The following is a 26,459-nucleotide window of genomic DNA, read 5'->3' on the forward strand; positions in this document are numbered from 1 at the left end:
GCTGGCCTTGGGACACTGCCTCTCGTGTGAATTAATCATTGATGAGGCTGATAAAGGGCTGGGTAAACTGGGATGCACGTTACACATATAGAGGATGTTGTTCTGGGGGAGGTGTAGCCTGGCTCTCCTTGTGGCTCCTTCAGAGCCTCGGGCTATGGGAGAGGCCTCCTGGAAGATGAGACAGAATTGGGGCATTATCCTGGTACCTGACACCCTTTGTCTATCACTGTGCTTCCTGACTCTTCACCTTGCCCTGAGCAGGTAGCAGGTTGGCTGCGCGGGAATAGAAAGGCCATAGCCTGAGAGAGGACATGAGGGGGCCAGTCTGTCCTGCCTTACTGTGGCTTCCCACTCAGACTGGCTCCAGGAGTCCTGCCACCTAGATTCATCCATAGCTCTCTGCCCACCCTGCAGAAGGCATTGCGTGTCTGTCTCATACAGACCTCACTGACTCCAGGAATATTTCACTGGTGCAACAGCTGAGGTTATGCGTCGCACACCCTGGAAATGTGGTTATCAGCTATCAATCCTGCGCCCACAAACTCATATTTCAACCACACAGAATCTTCTGTTCTCGAAGCTTCACTGCACTTCCACATCTTTCCCCAGGCTGTGTTTACTTCCTGAAACATTCTCCCTAATACTCTGCCTTCTTATCCTGGCACACACAGATCACCACACTCCAGTACTCAACAGAAATATAGATTGAGCTTCTACTGTGTGCAGTATGGGGTAGGGATGGGGGAGGGTACCAAGAGACAGAGGCTTTGAATAGACAGACAACCAGCAACTCCTTCCAACCCACAACTGGCCCCTCCAATACAGATACACGCACACACACACATTACCACCCTCCAGGCTTAGCTGACTCTTTTCCCTGCTTGTGATCCTTCTTCCGTCACCTGTAGCCAAATTAGACTCAACTTTCAAGCCTTAGCTTAGTCGCCACCTTCTTCAGGAGCCCTTCCTCAGTACTCCTAGTACTCTTCTTTCGCCTGGAGCTCCTGTACTGATCTGGACCTCCCCGGGGCACTCATTAGCATACAGATATGTGCAGCTTAATGACGCCTCCATCAACGACAGACTGCATATACGACAGTGGGCCCATAGTTTATAACGGAGCTGAAAAATCCCTATCACCTAGTGACGTCAGAGCCATCACAATGTCGCAGTGCATTGCATTATAACTGCCTACAGTATTCAGCACAGTAACATGCTGTTTAGGCTTGTAGCCTAGGAGCAATAGGCTGTACCATGTAGCCTAGGTGTGTAGTAGGCTTAACCATCTAGGTTTGTGTACATGCACTCTATGTTGTCTGCACAATGATGGTATTACCTAACTCATTTCTTAGAATGTATTCCTGATGTTAAGACTATGTCTGAATTCCGACTGGCTCTGTGTCCTGGGGTCTCAGTTTGCCCATCTGTAAAATGGAATAATAACACCTAACTCATGGTGTGGCTGTGCTGAGTCAATGTAATTGTGCACAAACCAGCTTGTACTAAATGCAGCGTTTTAATCTCTGCATCCTCAGCACTGAGCACAGGGATGAATGTATAATTAGTGCCAAATACCTGTTTGATGGATGGATGGATGGATGGATGGATGGATGGATGGATGGTGAATAAACGGAGAGATTCTTTTTAAAATATGAGACAATTTTTGCTGGTCTTCCATGGTAGTTTAGGAAGAACCTAAAATGAAACAAAACAAACTAACTAACTAACTAACTAACTAACTAACTAACTGACTAACTAACTGACTAACCTTTACTGTGTGGCATACCTACCACGCATCAAGGCTCAACATACCGTAAGTTGTCAAATTCCAGCCTCATAATAGGAAGATATTACAGCAGAATGAGAAAGTGGCTATTCTGAGAGAGGTAGTCAGTGGATCAACAGCGCAAAGTAAATAAGAAATAGTCAGGACTGGTGGCTTTGTAGTTTCCCAGATACCCGGAAGGAAGAGGAGGGCTTGCTTCAAACTTCAGCTGTCCGATATCTTAGACTGGGAACATCTAGAGGGCAAGGCCTCTCTCGAGGCAGAGCTGCCCCACCCAGGTCCCTGGATAAACAACTCACAGAGAATCTGGCTTTGGGGTATAAAAGGAGGGAAGAGAGGCTAGGCTGGGGAGGTGGTTTGGGGTCTTGCCCTATGGAAGCTGGCTGTGGGACTTCCCAGACACCCTTCCTTCTCCAGCTTCTCCAGCAGCAACTTTTAGCAGCCTCTATGCACAGAAAGTTAACTCTGGGCTTACCTTCTTGAAAGAACCTGAAGCCTTTACTCCTTAATCTCACCCTCTTCCTTTTATTTATAAAGTCTTCCTGATCTTTATATCTCTTGCAGGTCCCTCCTCCTTATTCTCACTCCAGACTCTAAAAAACTCTGATTGCCAGGGTGAGTCAATGGTTAACACTCCACTGGCTTGATATAAGCCTGCCCTGCCGCCTACCTGCTCCAGTCTGTCCTTCAGTTCCCTGGATCCCTGAGACTCCCTCAGCCCTCTACACCATGGCCACTTGCTGGCAGGTCCTGTGGGCATATCGCTCCTACCTGACTGTGTTCATCCTGCCTATTCTTCTGCTTCCTCTACCCATCCTCATCCCTGCCAAGGTAAGTACTTGGGGTTCTGGGTGCAGATAAACTCCAAGGGGGCAGGAGAGGAACAGTTTGGACCAAGGCTTGGAATCTTTAGAACCAGCATAACCTACTTATCTCTCCTACCCTGGAAGTGAGGCTGTAATCTCCTGGTCCTCCTGAGGGATGAGGGTTAAGCTATCAAGGGAGGCTTTTGCTCAGCACCCAGTAATGGGAACCCAATGCAAATTTCTTAGGTGCACTTGAAATCTACTGCCTTGGGAGTCAGGGAGCCAGTTCCGTAAGAGAGGTACAGGTGGAAGCAGATGGGGCTGCTTACTATGTGGCCACCTGCCCTGGCCTGGGCTCAGTGGGACATGAGCAGGGCAAGCTGCTGGCGAGAGATGGAAGGGGAGTAGTATAAAGCTAGCTTAAGGCAATCTGCGCCTTTAATAGTATAAACAGAGTCTACGGCCGTGCCACCCTGAATAAGCCCGATCCCGTCTGATCTCGGAAGCTAAGCAGGGTCGGGTCCGGTTAGTACTTGGATGGGAGACCACCTAGGAAGATCAGGTGCTGTAGGCGTAAAAAAAATTTTAAAAATAAAAATAAGAGATTGTAAACTGACAAGGTCCTTGCAATCTGTGAGGTTAACCAAGGGTGCTCACCTATGACCTTGAGGGCTAAGTCTGCTGAGGGACCTGGACGAGTGGACCCTGCCAATGGGCACCACACACACGCTGTTTGGAGGGGAAGATGCCACCGCCTCCTGTCCCACCCCCACCGTAGCAACAGGAGTCGTAACTTCAGCTCCTGTTAGTTGGAGCTCCTACCACATATCCTGTACCACATACCCAGTAATCCTTTCTCCCACCTTACGAGTCAGGTCTGACTGTTCCATTTTACAGATGGGGAAAGTAAAGTTAAGTCACCTGAAATCCCGGGATAGATTTGGTTTTGTGGAGCTTGGATATTATACACTTTTGGGGTCCTCTTGTAAGTAAAAAGAACACAAAATTATGAATCTTTTTAGCACAGAGCTTGGAGGTTAAGGAGGAGGGCCTGGAAGCTCAAGTTTCACAGTAAATCTCCTTCTGGCAGGTCACACAGTTAGAAAGTAGGGAAATTGAGGCAAGCTTTTTGTTCATGGTGTCCCAAAAGGGTGACAGACTGGGCATATAGAGGCACAGACACTGGGTCCCTGACACCTGCTAAGTAACAAGGCCTGGCTGACCTTCGAGATGATCCTCATCTCAGGCCACAGCCAGTAGCATCTCTCATCAGATGGGTTTGCAGATAAGCTGGCCCATATGTGTTAACCCCGGGAAGGAGGACAGACAGGTACTGTGATTCTCATTTTACCCCTCAGGAAAGCACAGCCCAGAAAGGTTCAATAACTTGCCCAAGATTACACAGGAAAGCCTGGGTCAGTACTGGAAGCAACGTGTCAGGAGCCTCTGTGTTCGGTGTGCTGCACCCAGCTCTGCTGCCTTTTCTGCCCACAGATACTGCCTCTCCTGTCCTGACTCAGATGAACTGTCCCAGGTCCAATCTATGGAGGTCAAATTCTCCACCGGGGCACTGGATACAAGCCACTCTCAAGGATTTTGCTCCTATTACCTTCTCTCTCTCCTGCGTCAAGTTCCTCCTCTCTGCCTGATCTCTCCCATCAGCGTACAAACATGCTGTAATATCTCCCATCTTAAAAAACAAACAAACTCTCCTTTGATCCCACATCCCCTCCACATATGCATCCTTTCTATGCTCTCTCTCCTACAGAGGGCCTCAAGGACTGTCCACACTGCCCATGTCTCTCTTTAGACAAGTCCAGTCTCCAAGACTCTACCCACCCAGAGAGCTTTCGTTGAGTCCCCATCAGCTTACATGTTATCAAACCCCTGGTCAGTGCTTAACTTCCTCAACCCTTCAGCAGCATTTGTCACCTTCATCACCCTCTCTTTGCAATGCTGTCTTCTTTGGCTTTTGGTGACACCTGCAGACACCTCCCTCAGCCACTTTTCCTGGCTCCTCCTCCCTATTCACGTACTCTCCCCCAGGTGATCTTTTTCTGCTTCCTGCTTTAAAAAACATCTCTATGCAGAGGATTCTCCAATCTATAACTCCAGCCCTAACTTCTAAACTTTTATTATCGGATTAACACTGGATGCTTCCTCCTAAATATTTTCTTTCAAGCAGCATATACTTTTACATGTCCAAAACTAAACCCTCATCGCCCAGCTTTTCCAGTCGGCTCTTCCTGCAGGATTATTCATCAATATGTGGTTCAACCTTCTACCTCGGAGCCATTCTTGATTCTTCTCTATCTGTCATTTCCGCATGCCACCAGCAGGTCATGCTGACTAATCCCAAAAATACCCCGAATACAATCACTTTCAACTGCCTTCATTCTCATCTAGGCCACCATCACTTCTTGCCTGTCCTCATTCCTCCCCAGACCATTCTTCACTCATCCACCTGGTGTTTCCAAAACATAAGATCACGTCACTACCCTGCTTAAAACCCCACACAGGCTTCCCATCAAACTTAAAATCCAAACCTCTTAAGGCATCAACGAGTCCCTGGGGCTCCACCCCTGCAGACCCCTCAGTCTCCATGCCCCATGTGCTACCTCCTGTCTACTCTGCTCCAGCCCCACCAGCTTTCTCTCTGCTCCCTAGATTGTTCATCTCCCTGCCTGGAATGTTATTCCCCCAGATGCCCCTTTCTCATTCCTTAGGTTTCTGCTTAAATCCACCTCCTCTGACCACCCCTATTTAGAGGGCTTTTACTCTCTGAAATGATGTGTTTGTTTTCTATTTGTTCTCTTACTCCCTATACTAGAATGTAGGTTCTATGAGGACAGAGACTTTGTCTTTTTCCATGCAAAATCTCCAGTGCCTGGCACATAGTAGGTGCTCAACAAATACCTGTCAAATGAATGAAGATAATAATATGGGCAAAGAGGGCCCCGTGAGTCCCCGAACTTACCTCCATGCCCCTGGCCCCTGAAGTGGGAAGGAGGAATTCAGACTAGACTCAGACCTATGTCCATATGATAATAGATGACATTTATTGAGTACTTTTTTATGTGCTAGTCATTGTGCCAAGCACTTCAAAGCACTAACCTATTTGTTTCTCGCGATAACCTTTGAGTTACTATGAGGTTACAACTATTACCTTCATTTTACAGACATGTGAATTCAGACCCAGAGTGGTAAAGTAATCTGCTTAAACTCCCAAATGGAAAAAGGCAGTCTTGACTGGAACCTGGTCTCAGGGTGTCTGCCTAAGGCTATCCAGGGATGGAGGGTGGTGGCCCTGTTGTGAGTCATGTCTTGAGCCATCTACCCTCATATCCATCCAGCTGTCAGCCAATCCTTCCGCTGTTGTTCAGTCTGGGATGTCTATTGAGCTCTTGCTCTGTTCTGGGGGTTACCAAAAAAGAGTACAGATGTTTTGTCCTCGAGTTAGAGGAACTCTCAGTGTAGAGGAATATGCATTTAAGAGGTATAGCCAGAAGCCTGCAGTAGCTCAGAGGAGGGAGAAAATTCTTCCAGCCAAGTCAAAAGAGAATTCAAAGCGGATGGCGTTTGAGTTGGACCTTGAAGGCTGAGTGAGATTCCAACAGTCAGAGGCATCCGCAGAAGGACAGCCAGATGAAGGGACTACAGGAGCAAAGGTGTAGGGACTGGAAATAGTAGGGTGTGTTTGAGAATCCTTGAAATGCTCATCATCCTCTGGTGGACCCAGCAGATGGGGGACAATGGGGCCTGAGGCCTTCTCACTGCTCCCCAACCCTAAACCCGACAGTGAAGAAGCTTCATCAATTTGCCAGAAACCTTAAAGCCATTTATTCGTTCATCCATTCATTTACTTTTTAAGGGACATGAACTATGTGACAGGCACTATTTAGGTGCAGTACTGTCCATACTGTGAAAACCATACAGTGGTCTGTGACTATGGCTTAAGGAGGGGCTGCTCTAGATAGAGTGGTCAGGGAAGGCCTCCTGGGTGGTGATATTAACACTAAGATATTAACACTGAATAGCAAATAAGAGCAAGCTAAGCACAGCTCTGGGTAAAGAGCCATCCAGGCAGAACACATAGTGTAAACACCCAAAGCCAGGCCTGAGCTTGGTAAGGTGGAGGTATAAATACAGCCACTGTGACATCGGGGCCTAAGTGAAGAGAAGATGGCTTAAGTTTATTTTAGAGAGGTAGACGGAGGTCAGCCAATGTCAGCCCTACAAGGCTAGGAAAATGAGTGAGAATTTTATGCTGAGGGCTATGAGGGGTAAATACTTTCTCAGAGATCAAACAACTAGTAAGTTAGAGTCAAAACTGCAAATGCCTCCCAGGACCCAAGGAGATCTAGCTGTAAAAATAGTCTCCCAGTGGCTCAACATCTGCTCGGACAGAGCTTAGCTAAAATCCATATCGTATTTTCAGTAAGAACAGAAATTTCAATTTCCTTATTTGAATAACCTGCACTCCTACAACATAACAGTATGTGTGTGTACACGTGCACTTAAAAGTCTATGTAACTAAAATATTCTCACTGCAAGCTATTCCTGAACCCCAAAGATGCACCCAGGACTCAGATGATTCACTGTGGGCTTGAAGACCATACAGGAATCTGGACCTCAGTTGTGGGGCCTGCCTTAATCTTTTGAGATTTCCTGGCTCTTGGTCAAGTGGCAGAGTCCAGGGAACAAAATAAAGATTTTGAAGCCAGACAAATGTGGGTCAAAATCCACTCCGTAGCATGTACAGTCACGTGACCTTATCAAGCCTCTCCAAGCCTCTCACCCTTAAGGGATCCACTGTTGTCAGTATGAAATGAGATAACCCAAGTGCATAGAGTATCTGGCTCCCAGGGCTCAGTAAACAATGGTTTCCTCCACCCTTGGCTTTTCATCTGAATCTTTGGCCCCTGGAAAATACAACTAGCCTCAGGCACTGTGGAGATGCCTGACATCTTCTCCAAGGTGACTTCTGTTCAGATGGGCCGTTGTCCTCACAAGGATCTCAGGTGCTTCCACCTATGAAACAGGAGGGCGAGGTGTGTCTCATCACCCCCACTAGAACAATGGGGTGTGGCCCCTAAGCGTGACTGGGAACAGCACTGGGACTATGTGGAGACAGATCTTCTGGCCTCTAGGGTACGAGGGAGGAGGACTAGAAGAAGGAGCCAGCCTCAAGGGCCAGGAGGATCCCTGGAGTAAAGAGAAGTGATTCCCCAACTGTGAGGCCAGGACTTTTCCCCCAACTTTTGTTTTCTCTGATACTCAGGAGCCCATTGTTTCTCTTTGATCTCTTAGAGCAGAAGATGATGCAACAAACTCGTAAACATTAAGGTGCAGAAACTGACAAGATAACCCAAATGATATCAGGCAAAGAATAGGAGAGAGTCGCCACCATTGTTTGGTTTCGGCAGTCTTAAAGGCAGGCGGGGGCTTCGGATACTTTAGAGTAGAAAAATGGAAGGCTTCAGGTGTTCCCTGATTGGAGGCTGTTAGCAGGGGGAAGCTGGAAGTTCAGCTAACTAGAAGCAGGGCATCCTATGTGATGGGTTAGGGGAACATCTTTGGCTTTCACTGGTCCTAAGTTGAAAGTGGGGGTAAAGGGGTGGCAAAAACGAAAGAAGCTGGTGGTCATTGAGCCACTCCTGACTGTTTAGGGCCAATTGCTGTGGGAGTTGTGGTTTGGCTGCCCAGGCTGGTTGCTGCAGAGATTGTAGGACATATTTTTATATATGGACTGGCCATTGTCCTCTTTGTATATTCAGTCTCTCAAAAGTATTAGGTATTTGGCATGGGCCTATTATTCCTGGATAAGATATCACACACTCCCAGCCCACTCTGTACCTCCTTCCCAAGTCCCTTCAGCTTGCCTCTCTCTATGTGGTCACTGCCATGCACCTAGACATCCAGGACAGACGCCTGAGAGTTTCCTTCCTTTCATTCTTCCCGCCCAACTCATCGGCCACCACCCAAACCCTCTGCCTTCCATTTCCTAACATCTCTGGAGTCCATCCTCTTTCTCCATCTCTACCGCCATGACCTGCTCTGAGCCCCTGTCATCTCTCCACTGGACACCCAGCACAGCCTTCCGTGGCCTCCCAGCCTCTTATCCTGTGTCTTCCAGTCCATCTGCCACAGTATAGTAGGCATAAGCTCCTTATTTTCATCTTTACATTATTTATTTATTTATTTAATTAGGTGACACATGCACATAATACAAAATTCGAAACGCAAAAGGGTGAAATGGAGAGGTCCCCCTCCCACACTCTGTCCCAGGTGCCCCTCCTTAGGGCGGTCTCAGCCACTAGCATGGCATAGAGCAAGAATTTCTCCCCCTGGAGATCTGGGAGGAGAATTCAGGAGGTCTGTGGATTTGGATAGGAAAAAAAAAATTCATTTTATTGTCAATAACCTCTAAAGAAAATTTAGCATCTCGTCTGTTATGAATATTGACAACAAATCACAATAATATTAACAATGCCTTCGATTTTGCCACAAGTGGAATCGAATATTTTCATATCATATTAGAGCTATTGCAGATACCTTGAAATATTAGGTTCGTCGTGACTTTGAAATTCCAGTAGCTGTAGCCAGCGAAGGTCTTATTAGTTAAGAGTCATATAAATCATTATTTTACCCTTTTATCCCCATATTTGAGTAACTATATTTTAATATCATTGGTTCCCTTGGTAATCCTGTGTATCTTATTTAATTCATTTAAAAACATTATTCTAAGAAGAAGTTAGAAACCTTTGTCAGGATGCCAAAGGAATCTTGGTACTAAAAAAAAGGGTAAGAATCTCTGAATCAGATATTTTCCTAAGTATGAGTGTGTGTGTGTGTGTGTGTGTGTGTGTGTGTGTGTGTACACATATATTTGTACACATATTTTTTAATCACATATAATAGCATCAATGCAATCTTTTAAAAGAAACACCAACATGACCATTTCACTCCCTTTGTTTAAAACCCTTCAAGGACCTCCCCTTTACACTCGTCTTCCAGATAAAGTTCTAGAGCCCTCTCAGGGCAGACAAGGCTCTTTCCAAGCATTACATTCCTCCAGGAATGCATCTTGATCTTTTATGTCTCGTTCTGTTCCCTCTGTGCTTACTCCCTCATCCCAACATCTTCTTACCACTCACTGAACTCTTATTTATCCCTCGGTACCCACTCAGTGTCACTTCTCTGGAAATCTCCCTCAGCTGAGGACAGAGGCTCAGGGAGGGGACCCCTTCTGTTCTGGGATCCCACTCTCTGGTCTCGCCTTGGCAAGCTACCACCCAGTGCCTTGCCTCACTTCCAGACTTAGAAGTGTTCCCTGCCAGCAGCATCCCTGCTTGCCAGGGGCAGAGGAGCAATGGAAGTGGCCTGCTGTATTCTAGCCCATCCCCATCCCTGGGTTAAAATAAGTTGTGACACCTCCAAGACTGGAAATATTTGCTGCTGCCCAACAGCCACAGGCTTCTCTGTGCCTGTCACAGGTAGAGAGTGTGATGCCTGCAGATCCCACAACTTGCCCCAAGGAATTCAGTCTGCCCTGAATTCCTTGGCACCTTCGTCTTCATTTGTATCTCTTGCTTTCACCCTGATTCCCCAGAAGCCCAAGAGCACATTTCTGTCTCAGCACCAACCCTGCCATCTGCCCCCTGCCATCTATAGTCCTTTATGGCTTATAGCTATATATTCACATTCCTCATCCTTATCATAACCCAGCAAGGCGGGTGTTTCTCTTATTCTCATTTGTTGATAAGAAAACCTTATAAAGGAAATAAATGTGTGGGCAGCTGAAAATGCTCAGTGTTACTTATCGGAAAAAAAAAAAAAGCAAGCTGAGAGAGGTTAAGCAACCTGCCCAAGGACACACAGCAATAAAACTGGGCCTGGACACTCAGATGTTCTGACCTCTGTTCAAAAGAAGCAGATTGCCACCTGTGGGGTTTGGAAGCCTTCTGAGAATTCATCTCTTATCTGCTGTTTGCCTTGCAGAACAGCCTGCCCACACACGGCCCAATGGGCCAGCCCAGACTCAGACTTTCTGAGGGCCAGGGTTGGGCCTGATTCATATCTGTATCTCTAGTGTCCAACATTCATTCACTCATTCATTCAGGGTGTCAACTCTATCTAGGTGCCAGGTACCCTCCCGGGTGAGCAGAAACAGACTCAGACCCTGCTCCTTGAAGAGTACAGACTAAAGACAAAGATCGATAGTCATCAAGAAATACATGAAATTAAATGGTTCATTACAGACTGTGATGAGTGCTATCTATGCAAAAGAGGTATAAGGGCTTAGAGCGTAAAAAATATTGATTATATCCCTACCTGGAGGCCATAGTCCCTAAAAAAAAGGAATATTTGAATTGAGATTTCAAGAATGGTAGATATCAGCTGGGCAAAGTAAGGAGGGAAGAGAGGAAATTATGTGCAAAGGCCCTGTGGCTACAGGGAGGATGGAGCATTTGAAGACTTGGAAAAGAGCCAGTGTGGCTGGAGCAGAAAGCAAGAGGAGAGGCACAGAACAGCCCTGAACTTTTCCTAAGAGCAATGGGAAACCCCAAAGGGATCTGAGCTGCTTTGAGGTGTATACGTTGGGAAGGTTGGGTGTGGAATAAATAGACTTGTGCCTCAAGATCACTCTGGCTACAGCAAGGAGAAGAGATTTCAGGAGCAAGAGAGAAGCTTAAGATTTCAGCAAGATTGAGAGGTGAATAAGAAGGCTCTTGTAAGAATCTTGGTGACAGATGCTGAAGCTTGAATCAGGCTAGTGGCCAGAGCTGAACAGAAGTAAACGGGAGCATTTTAGGCATAGATCAGCAGGACTGGAGACCGGGAGTAGAAAGGGTGTTTGTCGAATGAGTGCCTGATGAACAGATCTGACTCCTGAGTATTCACTTCTAAAGCTGGGGATACTGACCTTGGAATAAAACACAGGTGGGGTCAAGGAAAAAGGTTCCCCAGAGTTCTCCCCTCAGGGGGTACCCAAGAGGCTGGCACCTGACTCAAGGGGGCCACTCGGAACACAAACAGCTCCCCAGCCTCAAACCCAGGCCCTGTAAGGTTCAGCCACAAATGTCAACAAAGCAATGCCAGCCTCCCTGAGTTTGTGGTTTCCTCACCTTTGAATGGAAGTCATGAGAACCACACTGCCTCCTAGAGATGTAAGGATGAATTGAGAGAGGACCTGTGCAAAGCACCCACCTGCCTCTGTCTGACCACTGTAAACTCTCCACTCCAGCTCACATCTGCGTTGCTGGGGTTTGTAGAGACCCCTGCTCCCACCCAGAGACTAATTCCACATAGGGATGGGATTGGAAATTTAGAAAATTCCCAAAGTGATTCAGGGAGGCCATAGTAGTTGGTGCCAGATAAGTATTTTCTTTCTCTCTTTCTTAAGGCAGGGATTCTGACTCATTTCTGAGCCATGACTGACTTTGACTGTCTGGCGGAGATTGTGGGCTGTTCTCAAGAATAATATTGCTTCGAAATGCACAGAATAAAATGCGTAGGATTAAAAGAGAAACCAATTATTTTGAAATACAGTTATAAAAATATGAAAAAACCAATTGCAATTCAGAAATGTAGGTGCTTCTTCATTAACTTATTAAATAAGATCTAGTGTTGGTATAATAGCGGTATGGGTATCTAATAGCTGATAACCTTAATTAAATATCTGTGACAAAATCACCAACAGCACCATTAAATGTTGTACGGTTTTGTTGCCTATGTTCATAATATTAGTTAGATGTTAGCAAAAAGGTGAAGCAGTTTTCCCATCCAACCTTATGGATTTTTGGAATTCCAAACCCCATGACCCAAGAAGAGCAGGTCAGCAAATTATGCTACAGCTGGACAGGCTCCCCAGGATCATGGGTTGGGGACACAGGGCCAGAGCCACCAGGGCCAGAAAAGGCTCCTGGATGGAACTGTGAAAACAGTTTTGGATTTCGATCCAGACAGACAAACACGGGGAGGGATGCAGGGAAGTTGTAATGGGATAGGGGAGCCATAGATTGAACACTCCGAGCTCACAGGGGCAGGTTCAACTATTAACAGCTCCCTTTGGAGTGTGGAAATGGGGTTTCAGAAGTGAAGGAACATGCAACAAGAAGTAGCAGGCCCCACGGTAAATAGTTCTACTTAGATTCAAAGCCCCAGCTCATCTCCATACATCCCACTGGTCACAGCAAGCCCGAGGGTGGGGGACACTCCTCGAATGCAAGAGATTAAACTCAAGGTAGAAGGTAAAAGCTGGGGCGCAAGAACCAGATAGCCTGGTCTCTCCACTTATTTGTGTAATTTCAAGGCATTTACTTAATGTATCTGTGCATTCGTTTCTTATCGGTGAAATGGGAACAATGGTCATTACCTCACAGAGCAACTAAACGTGATTAAAAAGCATCTGAAGCACAGCATGGAGAGCACAATGCTTACCAACATAGTCCTCAGGATCCTTCTGCTGGCCTGATTAGCAGAGCTTTCTTCTTGAATCAGCAGAGTGATGGTCTGCCAAGGTCCACAACAGCTGGCCTGCCCTTAGCCCCCGGGGGAGGATGAGTAACTGGCCTCACAATCTTTGTAGTTGAGAAAGTGATTGAGGAAACAGCAGGTTCAGCAGAATCAGCCTCCTGCTAGGGGAGGAATGGGGGGTGGGTCTCTGGTCGAGGGTCAAGGTAGCCCCACCCCTGGGGCCCTTGAGTTCATTCGTGTCTGGGGTGAGGATAGGTGGTGGAAGTTTATTGGAAGTAAAGTGAGCCTGACAGACTTGGTTCTCCAGCAGGGCTGGGTAGGCTGTGTGCTGCACCCCTGCAGGAGTGCCAATTATGAAGTCTACAGAAAGAGTTCTCTTGGAGTTATGTGATTCAGACACCTTACCTGGTCCCATCCTGTCTCTGCCACTCCCTAGTTCTGTGGCCTTGAGCAAGGTCCTCTCTAAGGGACCACCACACCCCCTTAATAACTGTTTGAGTTGACCTAACAACATAAAAACACCCAGCTCTTAATAAATTCTCCATGATCAGCAGCTTCTCCTTCCCCCAGGCCACCCCCAAGGACCCACCCCAAGCTTCAAGGTACTAAAAGCATGAGGTACTAAGGGGTGAGCCCAGCCTGTAGCAGGTGTAGAAAACAAGGGCAGGGAGGTTGAGAGAGACAGATAAGAGAGGAGGGGCTCCCTAGCCCCATTGTCCCAGCGTACAGCCCCTTCCTTTGGCAAAGAATGAGCGTGTACCCCTGAGGAGGCTGGGATGCGGGCACTCCCTACGTCAGGCTTACTTCTGGCTAATGATTCCCCCGCACTCCCTGCCAGCCCTGCAGAGAGGCTGTGTCAATGAGATGGGCCTCTGACATCAGGGGTTAACTGCCTGACTTCCATTTCTTCTCCGGGCCTTAGGTCGAGCCTTTCTAGACTTGGAGACCTCGTCAGAGAAAGGGGGGCCTCTGGTATTCAAAGGCTCACAAGACTATGACTCAGCATTTACTCCACAATTCCTTGCACAAAGCAGGGATAGGGGAAAGTTTCACATAGTCTGTAAAATGCGAATGGCACCTCCTGGAGTTGTGCAATGCACCGATTGTGCCAGGACCAATAGGAAGGAGACCCTCTTCCATTCCCAAAACTTTCCAGTGATTCATTTATTCAGAAAAGATTTACTCTGGAGCCTACTAGGTCCTGAGCGCCAAGAATCCAGATGCCACAAAACCGACTATGTCCTCACGAAGCTTACCTCCTAGTAGAGGGAACAAACATTAATAAATCATCATACAAATAATTACATTCTTGCAGGCTCTGGTAAAGCCAGGAGAGGCCAGGGTACCAGGCAGCGATCCACATTGCCCAGGCCCCAGTCCCTCATCTAGGGATCCTCATCTAGGGATCCTCACCTGGGTCTCCTGTAGTCCCCTTGAGCTAGGCGGGAACTGATACCCAACTCCAGATCCTTCCGCCCCTCCAGTATGGCTGGATTATAATGTCTGGGCTCTCCAAGGTCAAAGTGGTGAGTGCCTTGCTTTTTTATTTCCATTTGAAATTGGACCTTGGGCTCAGGAATCAATGACTGTGGGTTTCACAGGCTCTCCTCACATTGTTAAAAATGACCTATTTTCTCTGGGAGCAAGGGATGATATGACTCTAGGATACAGACTTGCCCTTTCTAACAGCTCTGCCGCTTCCCTTCCACCCACAGGAAGCCTACTGTGCCTATGCCATCATCCTCATGGCGGTCTTCTGGTGCACTGAGGCTTTGCCTCTGGCTGTGACTGCTCTCTTCCCCATCATCCTGTTCCCCATGATGGGCATAATGAAGGCCTCTGAGGTAAGCTTGCCCTGTCCCATGAGGAAGGGCTCCCAGGGGTGGTGGGGTCTGCCCAAGGATGCTCATGACCCAGGAAGCCTCATCACAGGCAAGCACGGAAGAGGGTCTCTGCCTCTACTTGGTCAGAGGTCAGAGATCACTGCGGGAGGAATCATCTAGAAGACAAAGAGGGAGGACATTCTAGAATTGCTGAGTGTATGGCCGGTGTAGAGAGTTAATTCAAAGTGGGAATGATTAGGCTTAGGCCAGGGAGGTGAAAAGGCCTAGTGACGGGGGAAAAGGGGCCTTGAAAGTCAGCTAAAGAGCTTGGCTTCAGTGACTCTTAAATTTGAGTGTCCTTAAACTAGACAGCTGGGTAAAATTTAGATTGTTGGGCCCACCCCAGAATTTCTGATTCAGTGGACCTGGAGCAGAACCTAAACATTTCATTTCTTACAAGCTCCAGGTTGGTGAAGATGTTGGCCCAGGGACCACACTCTGAGAACTGCTGCTCTAGTTTCTAGAAACAGCACTAAATTATCTTTCTCTCAGGCTCTGGCTGTAAACATGAGTGGAATCAGGCTAGATTATCTCCTAGTCGTTCCTGAGGGGAGAAAGAATGAGTTTGGCAGGAAGAGAGGAACCTGGTTAATATTAAATAGCAGGTAATCCAAAGACTCTTTCCATTTGATTCCAAGAGCCCAAGGACCAACCTCTGTGGAAAAGTCGGTGACTGCACTTCGTAAGCCCAGGGGCACAGTGGAAGACCCCAGGGTCTTCCTGCCTCTCAGTTGTCCCTGCCCATCCAGGTCTGCGTCCAGTACTTCAATGACACCAACGTCCTGTTCCTGGGGGGGCTGCTGGTGGCCATTGCCGTCGAGCATCGGAATCTGCACAAACGCATCGCCCTCCGTGTGCTCCTCACCATCGGGGTGCGGCCTGCTCTGTGAGTTCCCACAAATCAAGACTGGAGCACCACGGGCCAGTGGTATTCTGGGCATCTAGTCCCTGAAGGGATGTTGGAACACCAGTGGGACTGTCTGTCTGTCCCTAGGTTGATGCTGGGCTTCATGTTGGTCACAGCCTTCCTGTCCATGTGGATCAGCAACACAGCCTCCACGGCCATGATGATGCCCATTTCTCATGCTGTCCTTCAGCAGCTGCACAAGTCACCCAGGGACAGGGACATTGAGGAAGGCAGAAGTAACCCCACCTTTGAATTCCAGGAAACAGGTGCCCAGAAGAAAGTGACCAAACATGGTGAGAAAGATGAGACTGGACCCTGTCCCAACCCCTTGGCTCTTGGGGAGGGTCTGAGGGGATGTCCACTCTCAGGAGAGAAGAAGGAGGCAAGAAGTGCCGTGACCAATTTATCCTAGTTTTCCCAGAATTTCCTCGTTTTAAAACAGAGTCCCATGTGCTGGGAAACCCCTCAGTCCTGGGCAAACCAAGATGTTGGGTCACCCTGAAGAGCCGAGAGCTGGATTCTGGGTGGGCCATCAGGGGTCCAGGTTCCATTCTTCCTCTGTGGGTTTGGATAATCTTTTGCCCTTCTCCATGCCTCAGTTTCCCTCTCTCAAGAAAAAGTTTGGACCAGAAGGTCAACCCAACTTAAGACTCCCAGGAGTCCTGGGCCCTTACAAGCCTAGAGGCAGCCTCTGCCTCCACAGCACCTCAGATCTGGGCTGCTCGCTAACAAGGTGCCCTGCCTGTACCTCAGAGGCCACAGAGCTCCAGCCATGCTCCCGGAGCTGACCTGGTGCCCACTACTCACCTGAGCTCTTCCTTGTTCCCAGATAACAGGCAGATCCACCCTCTCCCACCCGGTTCTTTGGAATCAAAGACAAATAGGATCCAGAAGAAGTATAAATTTTCTCAGGGCATGAGCCTGTGCGTGTGCTACTCAGCCAGCATTGGGGGCCTCGCCACACTGACTGGTACCGCACCCAACCTGGTGCTGCAAGGCCAGGTCAACTCGTGAGTAACCGAGGGGTTGGGGGACTGTACTCTCACTGAGGGGGAAATGGGGCCTGGTGGGTGCCAGGCAATGTCCCACAGCAGCCCACATCCTCCTTCAGGCTCTTCCCAAACAATGTCAACGTGGTGAACTTTGCCTCCTGGTTCGGCTTTGCCTTCCCGGTCATGGTCATCTTGCTGCTGCTTACCTGGATATGGCTTCAGATCCTCTTCTTGGGGTTCAAGTAAGTGGCAGAATGGATGAGAGAAGCCCAGGTCCCTGCCCTTATCCTCTGGAGCTTTCAGTTGGTTAACCAGGTAGTTATTGTGGAAAAGGATAAAATCACCATCCTAGTGAGAAGACCTCTCCCTCCCAAGACCCCTCGTTATGCTTGGACCCCCTCTTTGAGGGAATTACTGGGCAGAGAGTATTATTATCCCTTTTAGCAGATGAACAAACTGAGGCTCGAGGCATGGTATACAACTAGATTTGTCAGTGCCGGGATTGAAAACCGGGTCTGAAGCCCAGGCCAGGTCCCATTCCATACGCTCCACAGTCCTTTGGTAAGTGTTTGAGATCACACTGAGCACACTGAACACGCGTTTGCCGGGCTCCTAGGCACTGAGAACACTAGAAGACATTACGGCACGGTCCCTGTCTTTGGAGCTCACCATCTGATGGGTGATGGCCTGGTGGGACTGTGACACAGGGAAAGCCAGGTGCTGTGGGAGCACAGCCCAGGAGAGCAGCAGTTCCAGTGGCCCCTGGAGGAGATGAACGCCTTGTACCAAGGCATAGAAGCGAGAAAGAATATGATGTGTTTGGGGGAACTCTAGTTCTCTGTGATTGGAACATAGAGAACAAAAAGGAACATTAGGAGATGAAATTAGAGAAGTAGGCAGGGGAAGGATTTGAGAGGTTGTTGTGTGCCGCATGAAGAGTTTGGGCCTTGTCCTTGAGGCTGAGTAGTAAATAGGTTTTATTCCTACTAACAACCCTCACTAGAATTCTGAGTTGAAAATCACTTGAGACCTTGCTAGGGCTCAGTAGGAGTAGTCTGGGATTAATTAGGTAAGTCCGCTATGAGTACAGGGTAAGAGTGGTGATATGCGTGGTACTGTGGTATTGGTTATTCGCCTTTCCTGACCAGGCAGTGGGGAGCCATTGAAAATTTTTAAGCATTGTTGCTGTACTTTGGAAAAATTGCTTGGGTGGGTATGAGGAGGATGGATCGAGGTTAGGGACTGGTAAAAGGTACGATGGCAGTCAGAGAGATCAGCCCAGTGCCAGGCACCACGGGGAATTTAAAGACGTGTGAAGCATGGTCTTTGCCCTTGAGAAACTCACCATCCAGTAAGGGAATTGAGATTTGCCTGTGAAAAGTAAAAGTCAACATGAATTAAATAAGTAGCCTATGGAAGTAGGCTAAAGCCTTCTGTGCCTGTGAGGATGATGTGGATGGGGCTCAGGCTGGCAGAGGGTGCCTAGAAGCTAGTAGGGGAGAGGGAAGGGAGGATTTCTTGAAAGGCCATTGGAGGAGGGGAGCAGAGAGACAAAGTCAGAATAAGGCAAGGGGTCTGGACCTCTAGGTCCTCCTCACTCTGGGCATAGGAGGGTTCAGCTCAAGAGAACCCTTGGAGGGTCAGGGGGTCAGTGGGCAGATGGAGCAGGTGGAAACCTGGTGCCCCATACCCAATCTTGTCTCTGCCTCATGACCCACCTCCCTGCCTCTAAGCCTTCTGCTCCTCTTCCATAAACTTGGGTGGATCCAGGGCCTTTGTGTAGCAACTCTGAGATGGCCTCTGCAGGCCTCACCCTTTGCATCACAGACACTCAGAGCCCCTTGCTACCTTGCTTGGTGCGAGGCCCTCCTGAACTGTCCCTTCCCCTCTACCTGCAGCTTCAGGAGGAACTTTGGCATTGAGGGACAGACGCAGGAGCAAGGGCGCGCAGGCATCCAAGTCATCCAAAGAGAGCACAGGCAGCTGGGTCCTATGACCTTTGCAGAAAAAGTTGTCACCTTCCTCTTTCTTGTTCTGGTGCTGCTCTGGTTCACCCGGAAGCCGGGCTTTTACCGCGGCTGGGGCGAATTGATTTTTACTGATGCTGATGGAACAAGGTGAGCATTCTGTGGGGAGGGGAATACTTTGGCAACTCACACGACTAAAAGAAGAAGGAAGGAAGTGGGCCACCCTCCCCTCCCACCCCCCCCACTTCCCACCCCCCAGTGCACTAAGGGGAGGGAACACTCCAGAAGAGTCTGGCACATCTGTGGGAGGGGCTCTTCCACCACCTCCACCCTGCTGTCCATGAGCAGCCGTTGCCACTAATCCTACCCCCGCCACCGCTCCCCCTGTAGCATGGTGTCTGATGGGACAGTGGCCATCTTCATCGGCATAATTATGTTCCTCATGCCCTCCAACATCCCAGGGCTGACTCAGGACCCAGGTAAGTACATGGACTGGAGCAGGAAAAAGCCTTCCAGGCAGCCCCTGTTTTCCAGCGTGAAATGTACCTTCGACTACACTTGGCAGGAGTAGACAAAGCCCTGAGAGGTTAGGGTGACTTGCCAAGGACACAAAGACTCACGAACAAAGTTGGGATGTTGCAGAACTGGGGGTCCCCCTCTTGCACACATTAAGCTCTGATAGAAACCCATACAAGAGGCCCCAAGTGGAAGGGAGGGAAGACCTCGGTGACACATCTTCCTCTGCCTGGGGAATAGAAAGACCAGGAAAGCTGAAGGGCCCTCCTACTCTTCTCAACTGGAAGACAGTGAACGAGAAGATGCCCTGGAATATCGTGTTCCTGCTGGGTGGTGGCTTTGCCCTGGCCAAGGGCTGTGAGGTGAGAGACCCCTACCCCTTCCCCAGTCTGAGGGAGACCCCGTGGCAGGGAGAGAGGGGCCCTGCTTCTGTGCCACACAGGGAAGACCTGATATACACTTAGGTGCCTGCTGTGGCAGGGCCTTTGCAGCAGCTTGAGAAAGAGGTTAGATTGTCTGAGGGAGGAGGAAGAAACACAAGCCATAGAGATCTTTCCCCAGTTGGGTTCTCAAAGCCAAAGAGACGGCAGGCTTCTCTGGTGAACAGGGACTATTCTCAGTGACCACCCACCCACCCCACTCCACCCCTTCACCCCTTCCAGAGAACGCAATGTCTTTAGCACCTGAGAACGCAATGTCTTTAGCACCTGAAAGTAGGAGGTATTGGGTTGACACAGTCAGCCTGCTGCAGCCACCAGGAGGCGCCATAATCACATCCAGCCAGGCTCTGGGGACCAGGGCATCATTCCAAAAGCCTCCATCCAAGAGAGAGATCCCTGAACCCACACCCCTGGGCTTCATTGTTCCAGCTGAGCTCATTCACTGAGCAGATAGGAGGCAGCTTCCCTGGGTCAGGCAGGGACTCCTGGGTCCGAGGTTAATTCATCCATCGAGCATTCATCAACTATACCAAACACTGTTCTGGGTGCTGAGTGGGTGATATTATAAAATAAATAATTTCCCGGGACTCACAATCTAGCATTACAGATGTGGGCAGGGCAAGACCTTGGAGCTCTTCTGACCCCATAGACTGTCCCCACCCTCCCGTCAGCTTCTTCCCAGCTTCCACCAGGGCCCTTCCCTGCTCTCCTTCTGAGACTGTCATAAGACCTCCTGGGCTGGAGCGGGCAGGGAAGGGGCTAAGGTTGGCTAAGGACCTCCTGAGAGAGGTCGGGAGGACTGCAGTAAATGGAGTCAAAGTCCTTACTCCTATCAAGCCCCAGAGGAGTTTCCCAAGAAAATCCTTCGGCCCCCTCTCCTAACTTCTCATCTGACCCTTCTCCCCACACCCAACTGTTCTTGAAGAGCAGGTGAGGGGGCCCTTTGATTCTATCTGGGTCTTATCTTCCCTCCCAAGCTGCCCTTGACTCTGAAGACTAGACATTTGTGGACAGAAACAGAACCTTTCCAGAGCCTCAGCATGAGATTCTAAGACTCCAGGCAGTCCAGCCTCTCACATACCACCTTCCTCTGCCCACAGGCATCGGGCCTGTCATATTGGCTGGGGAGCAAGCTGACCCCACTGCAGTCCGTGTCACCTTCCACCATTGTTTTTATCCTCTGCATCACGGTTGCTGCCTTCACTGAGTGCACCAGCAACGTGGCTACCGCTTCACTCTTCCTGCCCATCCTAGCCTCCATGGTGAGTGAGCTGGCCCTGAAGACACACCTCCCCCAGGCAGCCCCCCTGCCCACCCCGACCCAGGAGCCCTGCCTGTGGGTCAGAGTGACATGTCTGCACCTCCTTTCATTTCGGAGAGAGGACCTCTGGGCTTCCACCCTTTCCCTGATTTTCCAGCTAGTTGGGCACAAAGGCCCTCTGGACCCTGACTCGCCCCATCCTTGGTGATGTCACTCCTTCAGTATCCTGATGGGGCTCACTGGTGGCCTCACCTACTTCCCCTGTTCTGGTCATTCCTGAGGTGATGGGGTAAAATTGCTCCCTGAAGCGTCTCCAGCCCCCTCCTCCCCAGGCGTGTTCCCGCAGCCTTTGATGACACTCCGAGCCCCTTTGAGATCTGTTTTATGGGCCCCTCTCCTCACCACACCCCACACACTCATCCCTTCCAGAGAGGTCAAGGGGCCTGTCCCAGGTCACCAGTGCCTTCTGGCAGAAGTGTTGAGTTCATAGCCAGAGTGTGTGTTGTGGGAGCAGGGGGATTATCCCTCGGAGAGGGGAAGCAGGAGAATTGGGGCCACACCTTCCCCTCTGGGATGGGGACTGCCATCATCTCTGCCCGCCGTCTCCCCCTCCAGGCCCAGGCCATCTGCCTCCACCCTCTCTATGTCATGCTCCCCTGCACTCTGTCTGCCTCCTTGGCCTTCATGCTGCCTGTGGCCACCCCACCCAATGCCATCGGCTTCTCTTTCGGAGGTCTCAGAGTGGCTGATATGGTGAGTGGCAGAGGTCTTGCATATCTCATCACTCCTTCCTGCTATGTCCTTCCATCTTAGTGGACCACAATGTTGCTTAAAGCCACGTCGATTCTCAGATTTGAGAATAGAACCTGTCTGGAGCGAGGGACAGCAGGAATATTGGGACATGACCCCTAGTCGGAGCATCTGCAGGACCTGTCACACCTGGGTCATATGAGAGGAAGAGGAGGGGGTGAGGAACTTAGGGAAGTTTACAAGGTGCCAGGCAGCCACACCCAGGGAGATGGACTCAGAGAGAACAAGGCACAGGGCCCTGGAAGCTCATGAGGAGCTTCCCTTTTCCTTAGCATTGGAAAAAAAGCAAGAGGCAAGGGCATTGCTTAGTGCTGCAGGTTGGACCCAAGGGAGGACTTCCCAAGGGAGAGTTTTGCTAGCAAGAGAGCTCCTGAGCGCCTACGAACGCTGAAGGGATGGGTGCTGGCCCAGCTCAGCAGCTGCTTACTCACACTGGTTCTCTGCATACTAGGCCCGGGCAGGATTCATGCTCAACATCATCGGTGTGCTGGTCATCATGCTGGCTATCAACAGCTGGGGCATCCCCATCTTCAGCCTGCACTCCTTCCCCTCCTGGGCCTACACCAACTCTTCGACCCACTGCCTGGCCAGCCAGTCAAATACCACCCTGTCTAATCTTTAGACCAGGGTATAATCTGCCCAATCTGTTCCTACTCCTCTGAGTGGGAAGGGGACACCCAGGGTCCAAGCCAAACATTAAGAGAAGTATATATGTGTGTATAACCTCCTGTATGTCTGTGAGAAAGGTGTGCATGTGTTCAACCCTGTGTGTCTAAAGAAAATGTGTATGTATGTACGCACGTGTGTATGTGAGGTTGGTGTGTCATGTGAGGATGTCTGAGATGCGGGATTTGTGTGTGTGCACATGATCCTAAGTGTGTTTGCTTAACAGTACATGTGTGTGAATTCACAGACACTATTACGTGCCCTCTCTGGCACCCCAGATCTTAGTCTTCCCAGCTTGGTGGGTAATCAGATCCTTTTGCACTCTATTTATTGAAACTTAGGGTTAGGTTAACCTGGGGAGCAGAGCCTACCAGCGGTTGCCATGGCAACAATTCTGGGACCCGTCCAGCACACTGAGCTCTCCCCAGCCTCTCGGGTTTCGGGGGAGGGTTTGAATACTAATCACATTAAAGTCTTCTTCAATAGAGTCTGGGATGGTTTTTCACAGCACTCTACAGGGCTGGTCCACCACATGGTCCAGGCCCCAGGTTGGGGAGTACAGTGGGAAGGGACCTGGCCTCTGTCCTGTATGGCGGTCCCCTCGGTATCCCTCCCACCCAAGGGAGAAGGTAATGGCCAGGAACGCCTGCCAAGGCCAATCAGAGTGGGCGCAGCCACCCAGGAAAGCAGCACTGACATCACCCAGCCTGGCTAATTGGGAGCTGCCAGTCCCTGCGTGTCTTTGGGAAAACCGGCCTCTTCGTTCCCAGAGCACTCCCAGGGCATTTACATAAAAACCGCTGCCCCTGCCAATTCCTCACCGACCCTTCCTCCAGCTGGAAAAACCAGTCCCACCAGACCAGGAAAGGCAGGCTGACCCATGCTAAGTGCCCAGAAAAATGGACCCTCACCCAAAATGGCAGCCTGCAGCAAGGATACAGGTGAAACTCATAGAAACAGGTTCAAAACTGGCCTGTTCTTCAGAATCCAGGACCAGACAACACTCTGGATCATTCTGCTTCCCCACCTCACCTCCACCCCTCCCTTGCCTCCTGCCTTCATGAACTCCAGAGTATTTATGTATCCGGCAAGGTGGGGTGGGATGTGGAAGGGTAATACCACACCCGTCATCCATCCTGGGAGCTCATTATCGCTTTCTGGCCGGAAGTTCATCTTAGTATCACTCCTAAGTTTCTCTCATTGTGGACAGCGGCATGTAAGCTTTGAGTTCATCTAGGTGGAAGTTCCCAAGAGTCTTATCCAGTTACCTCCTGTGTAGTGGGAGGAAAAAAAAAGAGATTCATCATCACTTTCATGCCCAATAAAAAAGAGAGCTGAATTGTGAAGAAAGAAAACCAGAAAAGGTTTAATTCTGGATTCCCCCTGGGCTGGGCCTTCATCCAGTATTCCTAGAGCTGGGGGTTCGAGAGTGGGGAGAGACACAGACAGGAGGGGGCTGCTGCATGGGGGAGAACATGGCTGTCCTCAGGGGACAGGGGATCTTGACAGGACATGCCAGACATCTAGCAGAGTGAGTGTCAGGCGAGTGACTCCACCACCCCCACTCCAGCCCCCTAGGCTGGCATTCTTCATTTATGAAGCATAGTCGTAAATCACAGCTCCCATCGAGGCCCACACTAGGACCCCCACAATACCTCTGGCAACAGCCCCCCTATTGGGAGTGGGCCAACCCTAGAATGATGGGATCCCTCCAGTGCCATACCCATATTGCAATGGGTTCCTAAGGAGCAGCCCCAGACCCATCTGCAAGGAGGACCCTCTGCTATCACTTTTTTCTGGACCCTGGTTGGGTACCCACAGTCCAGCCCTGGCTAAGGAAGAGGTGAGTGTGCTTCTCAGGGGGCACATGCCCCGTCCACTGTTCTCAGCTCGCCTTCGTACCTCTCTACTTCCCCATCAGTCTTGCTCAGAGAGGGCCAGATGTGGACTAAGGTCACAGAGCAGTCCCAGGGTTGAAGACTGGGCTGGCTCTGTCTTCTTGGGGGAGGAGGTAGACAAAAGCTGGCCTGAGGGTTGAGGGGGTCATCCATGGTGGTTGCTCTGGCAGAGCTTGGGGGGCAGTCTGCCCCCAGGTGTTTGGAAACCATCCTCCTCAGGAGGCAGGAGGGTGGACAGGAGGCAGGCGGCACCTGTCAGCCTAATCACCGTCATTAGCCGGGCAATAAAGCAGCACGGACTAGGCCAGACTTTGAAGGAAGGGCCTGTCAGCCCATGTCAGGTTTGTGCAGGCAGCCTCGCAACTTAGCCCCTCCTGCACACACATTCTGGGCTGTGGCAGGTGGATGGGGCACTGCTGGGACTGGGATCTGCACCCTCCCACCCTGAGCACCCGCGCTGCTACACCGATGGCTTCCAGGAAGGTAGCAAGAAGCTTTGGGTGTCTCCTACTAGCTGAATTCATGCACTCAAGAACTGCTATGGTAATGAGCTCCCCATTGCTCAGGAGATCAATGAGGCCAGAAACAACTTGAGGACCGTCTACCTGATACAGCTGTGTCCTCAGTTTCTAGCACAGGGCCTGGCACAGTGACTATTGTATGAATGAATGTATCAGAAGCATATGGGGCCTCTTGCCCTCAAAGCCTCTTTCCAGACTGCAGTGTGTGGAGTGCTGTGTGACCCTGAGACAATATCTTGGCCTCTCTGGGCCAATGTCACCTTAGATTCAGCACAGGCCCAGATTTCTGAGCCAACTTCTATTGTTTTCCCCTGCTCTTGTCCCTAGGACCCTGGAAGTGTCCCTCTTTACCTCACCTTCTCCTGATGGCTAGCACCAGCCCCAGAGACAACTATGGCAGCAAAAGGGCCCAGGAGAGCTATCGAGCCAAGTTTTTCAAGGAGAAACCTCTCAGGGTGGAAAAAGGGCCCTTGTTAGGGAGATGGAGAAGATGGCAGCAGAGCTATTGATCCTATTCCCTGGGTTCACCTTGACTTAGGCCTTAGGTCAAGGGCAACTCTAGGGGTTAGGATGCTCAACTCCAAAGTAGGCTCCTTGGGGGCTCAAGACATGACTTCCCTGTCTCCCCAAAGTCTCAGAGGGGAGGCCGTTTCTTAAAGAAAGAGGGGTGAGCTGTACAGAGGGAGGGCAGTGCAGCCAGAGGGTACAGGGTGAGAGGTGGAGTAGGACTGGAATGGGTGAGATTCTGGTGAGAGTCAGCCTGAAGAGGGTGCCCCCTGCAGCCTCCACCCCAATCTGGACCCCAGTAGTCATGATAGGCAGAGCCATGAAGTTTTACTAGGGGCAGGGAGTCTGAGGGCCTCTAAAATGGTGAGCCCTCAACCTCAGGGAAGGAAAGGGGCACAGGAGGGGCATGAAGTTGGGGAGAGGGATAGAGCAGCCTGACCAGAAAGATTACAACAGAGATTCAGATTTGCTCTTAAGGGTGGGAGACCCACAGACACATATATATAGAGCTACAGATTCTTGGGTACACATAGAACAACTCACAGACACAAACACAGACATGGATACCTGCATACACAGTTACACACACACAGACACTCGTGTGTGCTAAGTTACTCACAGGCACTCGCAGCCCTTCAGACACCCAGAGTCATTTACAGACACAAACACAGAGCCACAGACTTGTACACACACAGTTGCTCAGACATTCATGTAAACATGGATGCCCATGCACACAGTGTCAGACATGAGTGTCCTCACATGTACACCAATGCGCACATCCACTGAGATACAGTTTCTGGCATGGACACACCCAACGTCAGGTTATAGCACTATAGACTTAAATGCACATCCATGGTGACACGTGTGAACATGTGAACAGAAATGTAAATTCTCACTCACACTCATGCACAGTGAACACCCACACACCCTGGCACTGCTCCTTTCCACCTGCATAACTGTGTCTCCCAGTAGCAGGAGGGATTAGGACAAGACAGGAGAAGCCTGCTCTCCCCACCCAGC

The 26,459-nt window shown here is 49.9% G+C and overlaps 1 protein-coding gene and 1 non-coding gene across 2 annotated transcripts; both read left to right on the forward strand.

The window, feature by feature from the left end:
• Positions 1 to 2,495: 2,495 nt before the first annotated feature.
• SLC13A2 (solute carrier family 13 member 2) lies at positions 2,496 to 22,969 on the forward strand. The gene is made up of 12 exons (XM_039886095.1): positions 2,496 to 2,617; positions 14,787 to 14,915; positions 15,704 to 15,840; positions 15,949 to 16,154; positions 16,691 to 16,871; positions 16,973 to 17,095; positions 18,752 to 18,970; positions 19,211 to 19,299; positions 19,577 to 19,698; positions 20,877 to 21,038; positions 21,653 to 21,790; positions 22,299 to 22,969. Exons 1-12 carry the CDS (start codon positions 2,516 to 2,518, stop codon positions 22,467 to 22,469), a joined length of 1,779 nt encoding a protein of 592 aa, XP_039742029.1. The 5' UTR covers positions 2,496 to 2,515; the 3' UTR covers positions 22,470 to 22,969.
• LOC120621300 (5S ribosomal RNA) lies at positions 3,048 to 3,166 on the forward strand. The gene has a single exon (XR_005658106.1). It is a non-coding gene; the product is annotated as a 5S ribosomal RNA (ribosomal RNA).
• Positions 22,970 to 26,459: the final 3,490 nt, after the last annotated feature.

The sequence above is a fragment of the Pteropus medius genome, unplaced genomic scaffold, assembly GCF_902729225.1.
Source record: "Pteropus medius unplaced genomic scaffold, Ma_sr-lr_union100, whole genome shotgun sequence".
Classification (NCBI taxonomy): domain Eukaryota; kingdom Metazoa; phylum Chordata; class Mammalia; order Chiroptera; family Pteropodidae; genus Pteropus; species Pteropus medius.

What these genes read in the sequence shown, in the direction of transcription:
- SLC13A2 (XM_039886095.1), top strand. Translation starts at nt 2,516, where the DNA reads ATGGCCACTTGCTGGCAGGTCCTGTGGGCATATCGCTCCTACCTGACT. An exon ending in GAAGAAAGTGACCAAACATG is followed by an intron (nt 16,155 to 16,690) that starts GTGAGAAAGATG and finishes CCTTGTTCCCAG; the next exon opens with ATAACAGGCAGATCCACCCT. An exon ending in CTGCAAGGCCAGGTCAACTC is followed by an intron (nt 16,872 to 16,972) that starts GTGAGTAACCGA and finishes ATCCTCCTTCAG; the next exon opens with GCTCTTCCCAAACAATGTCA.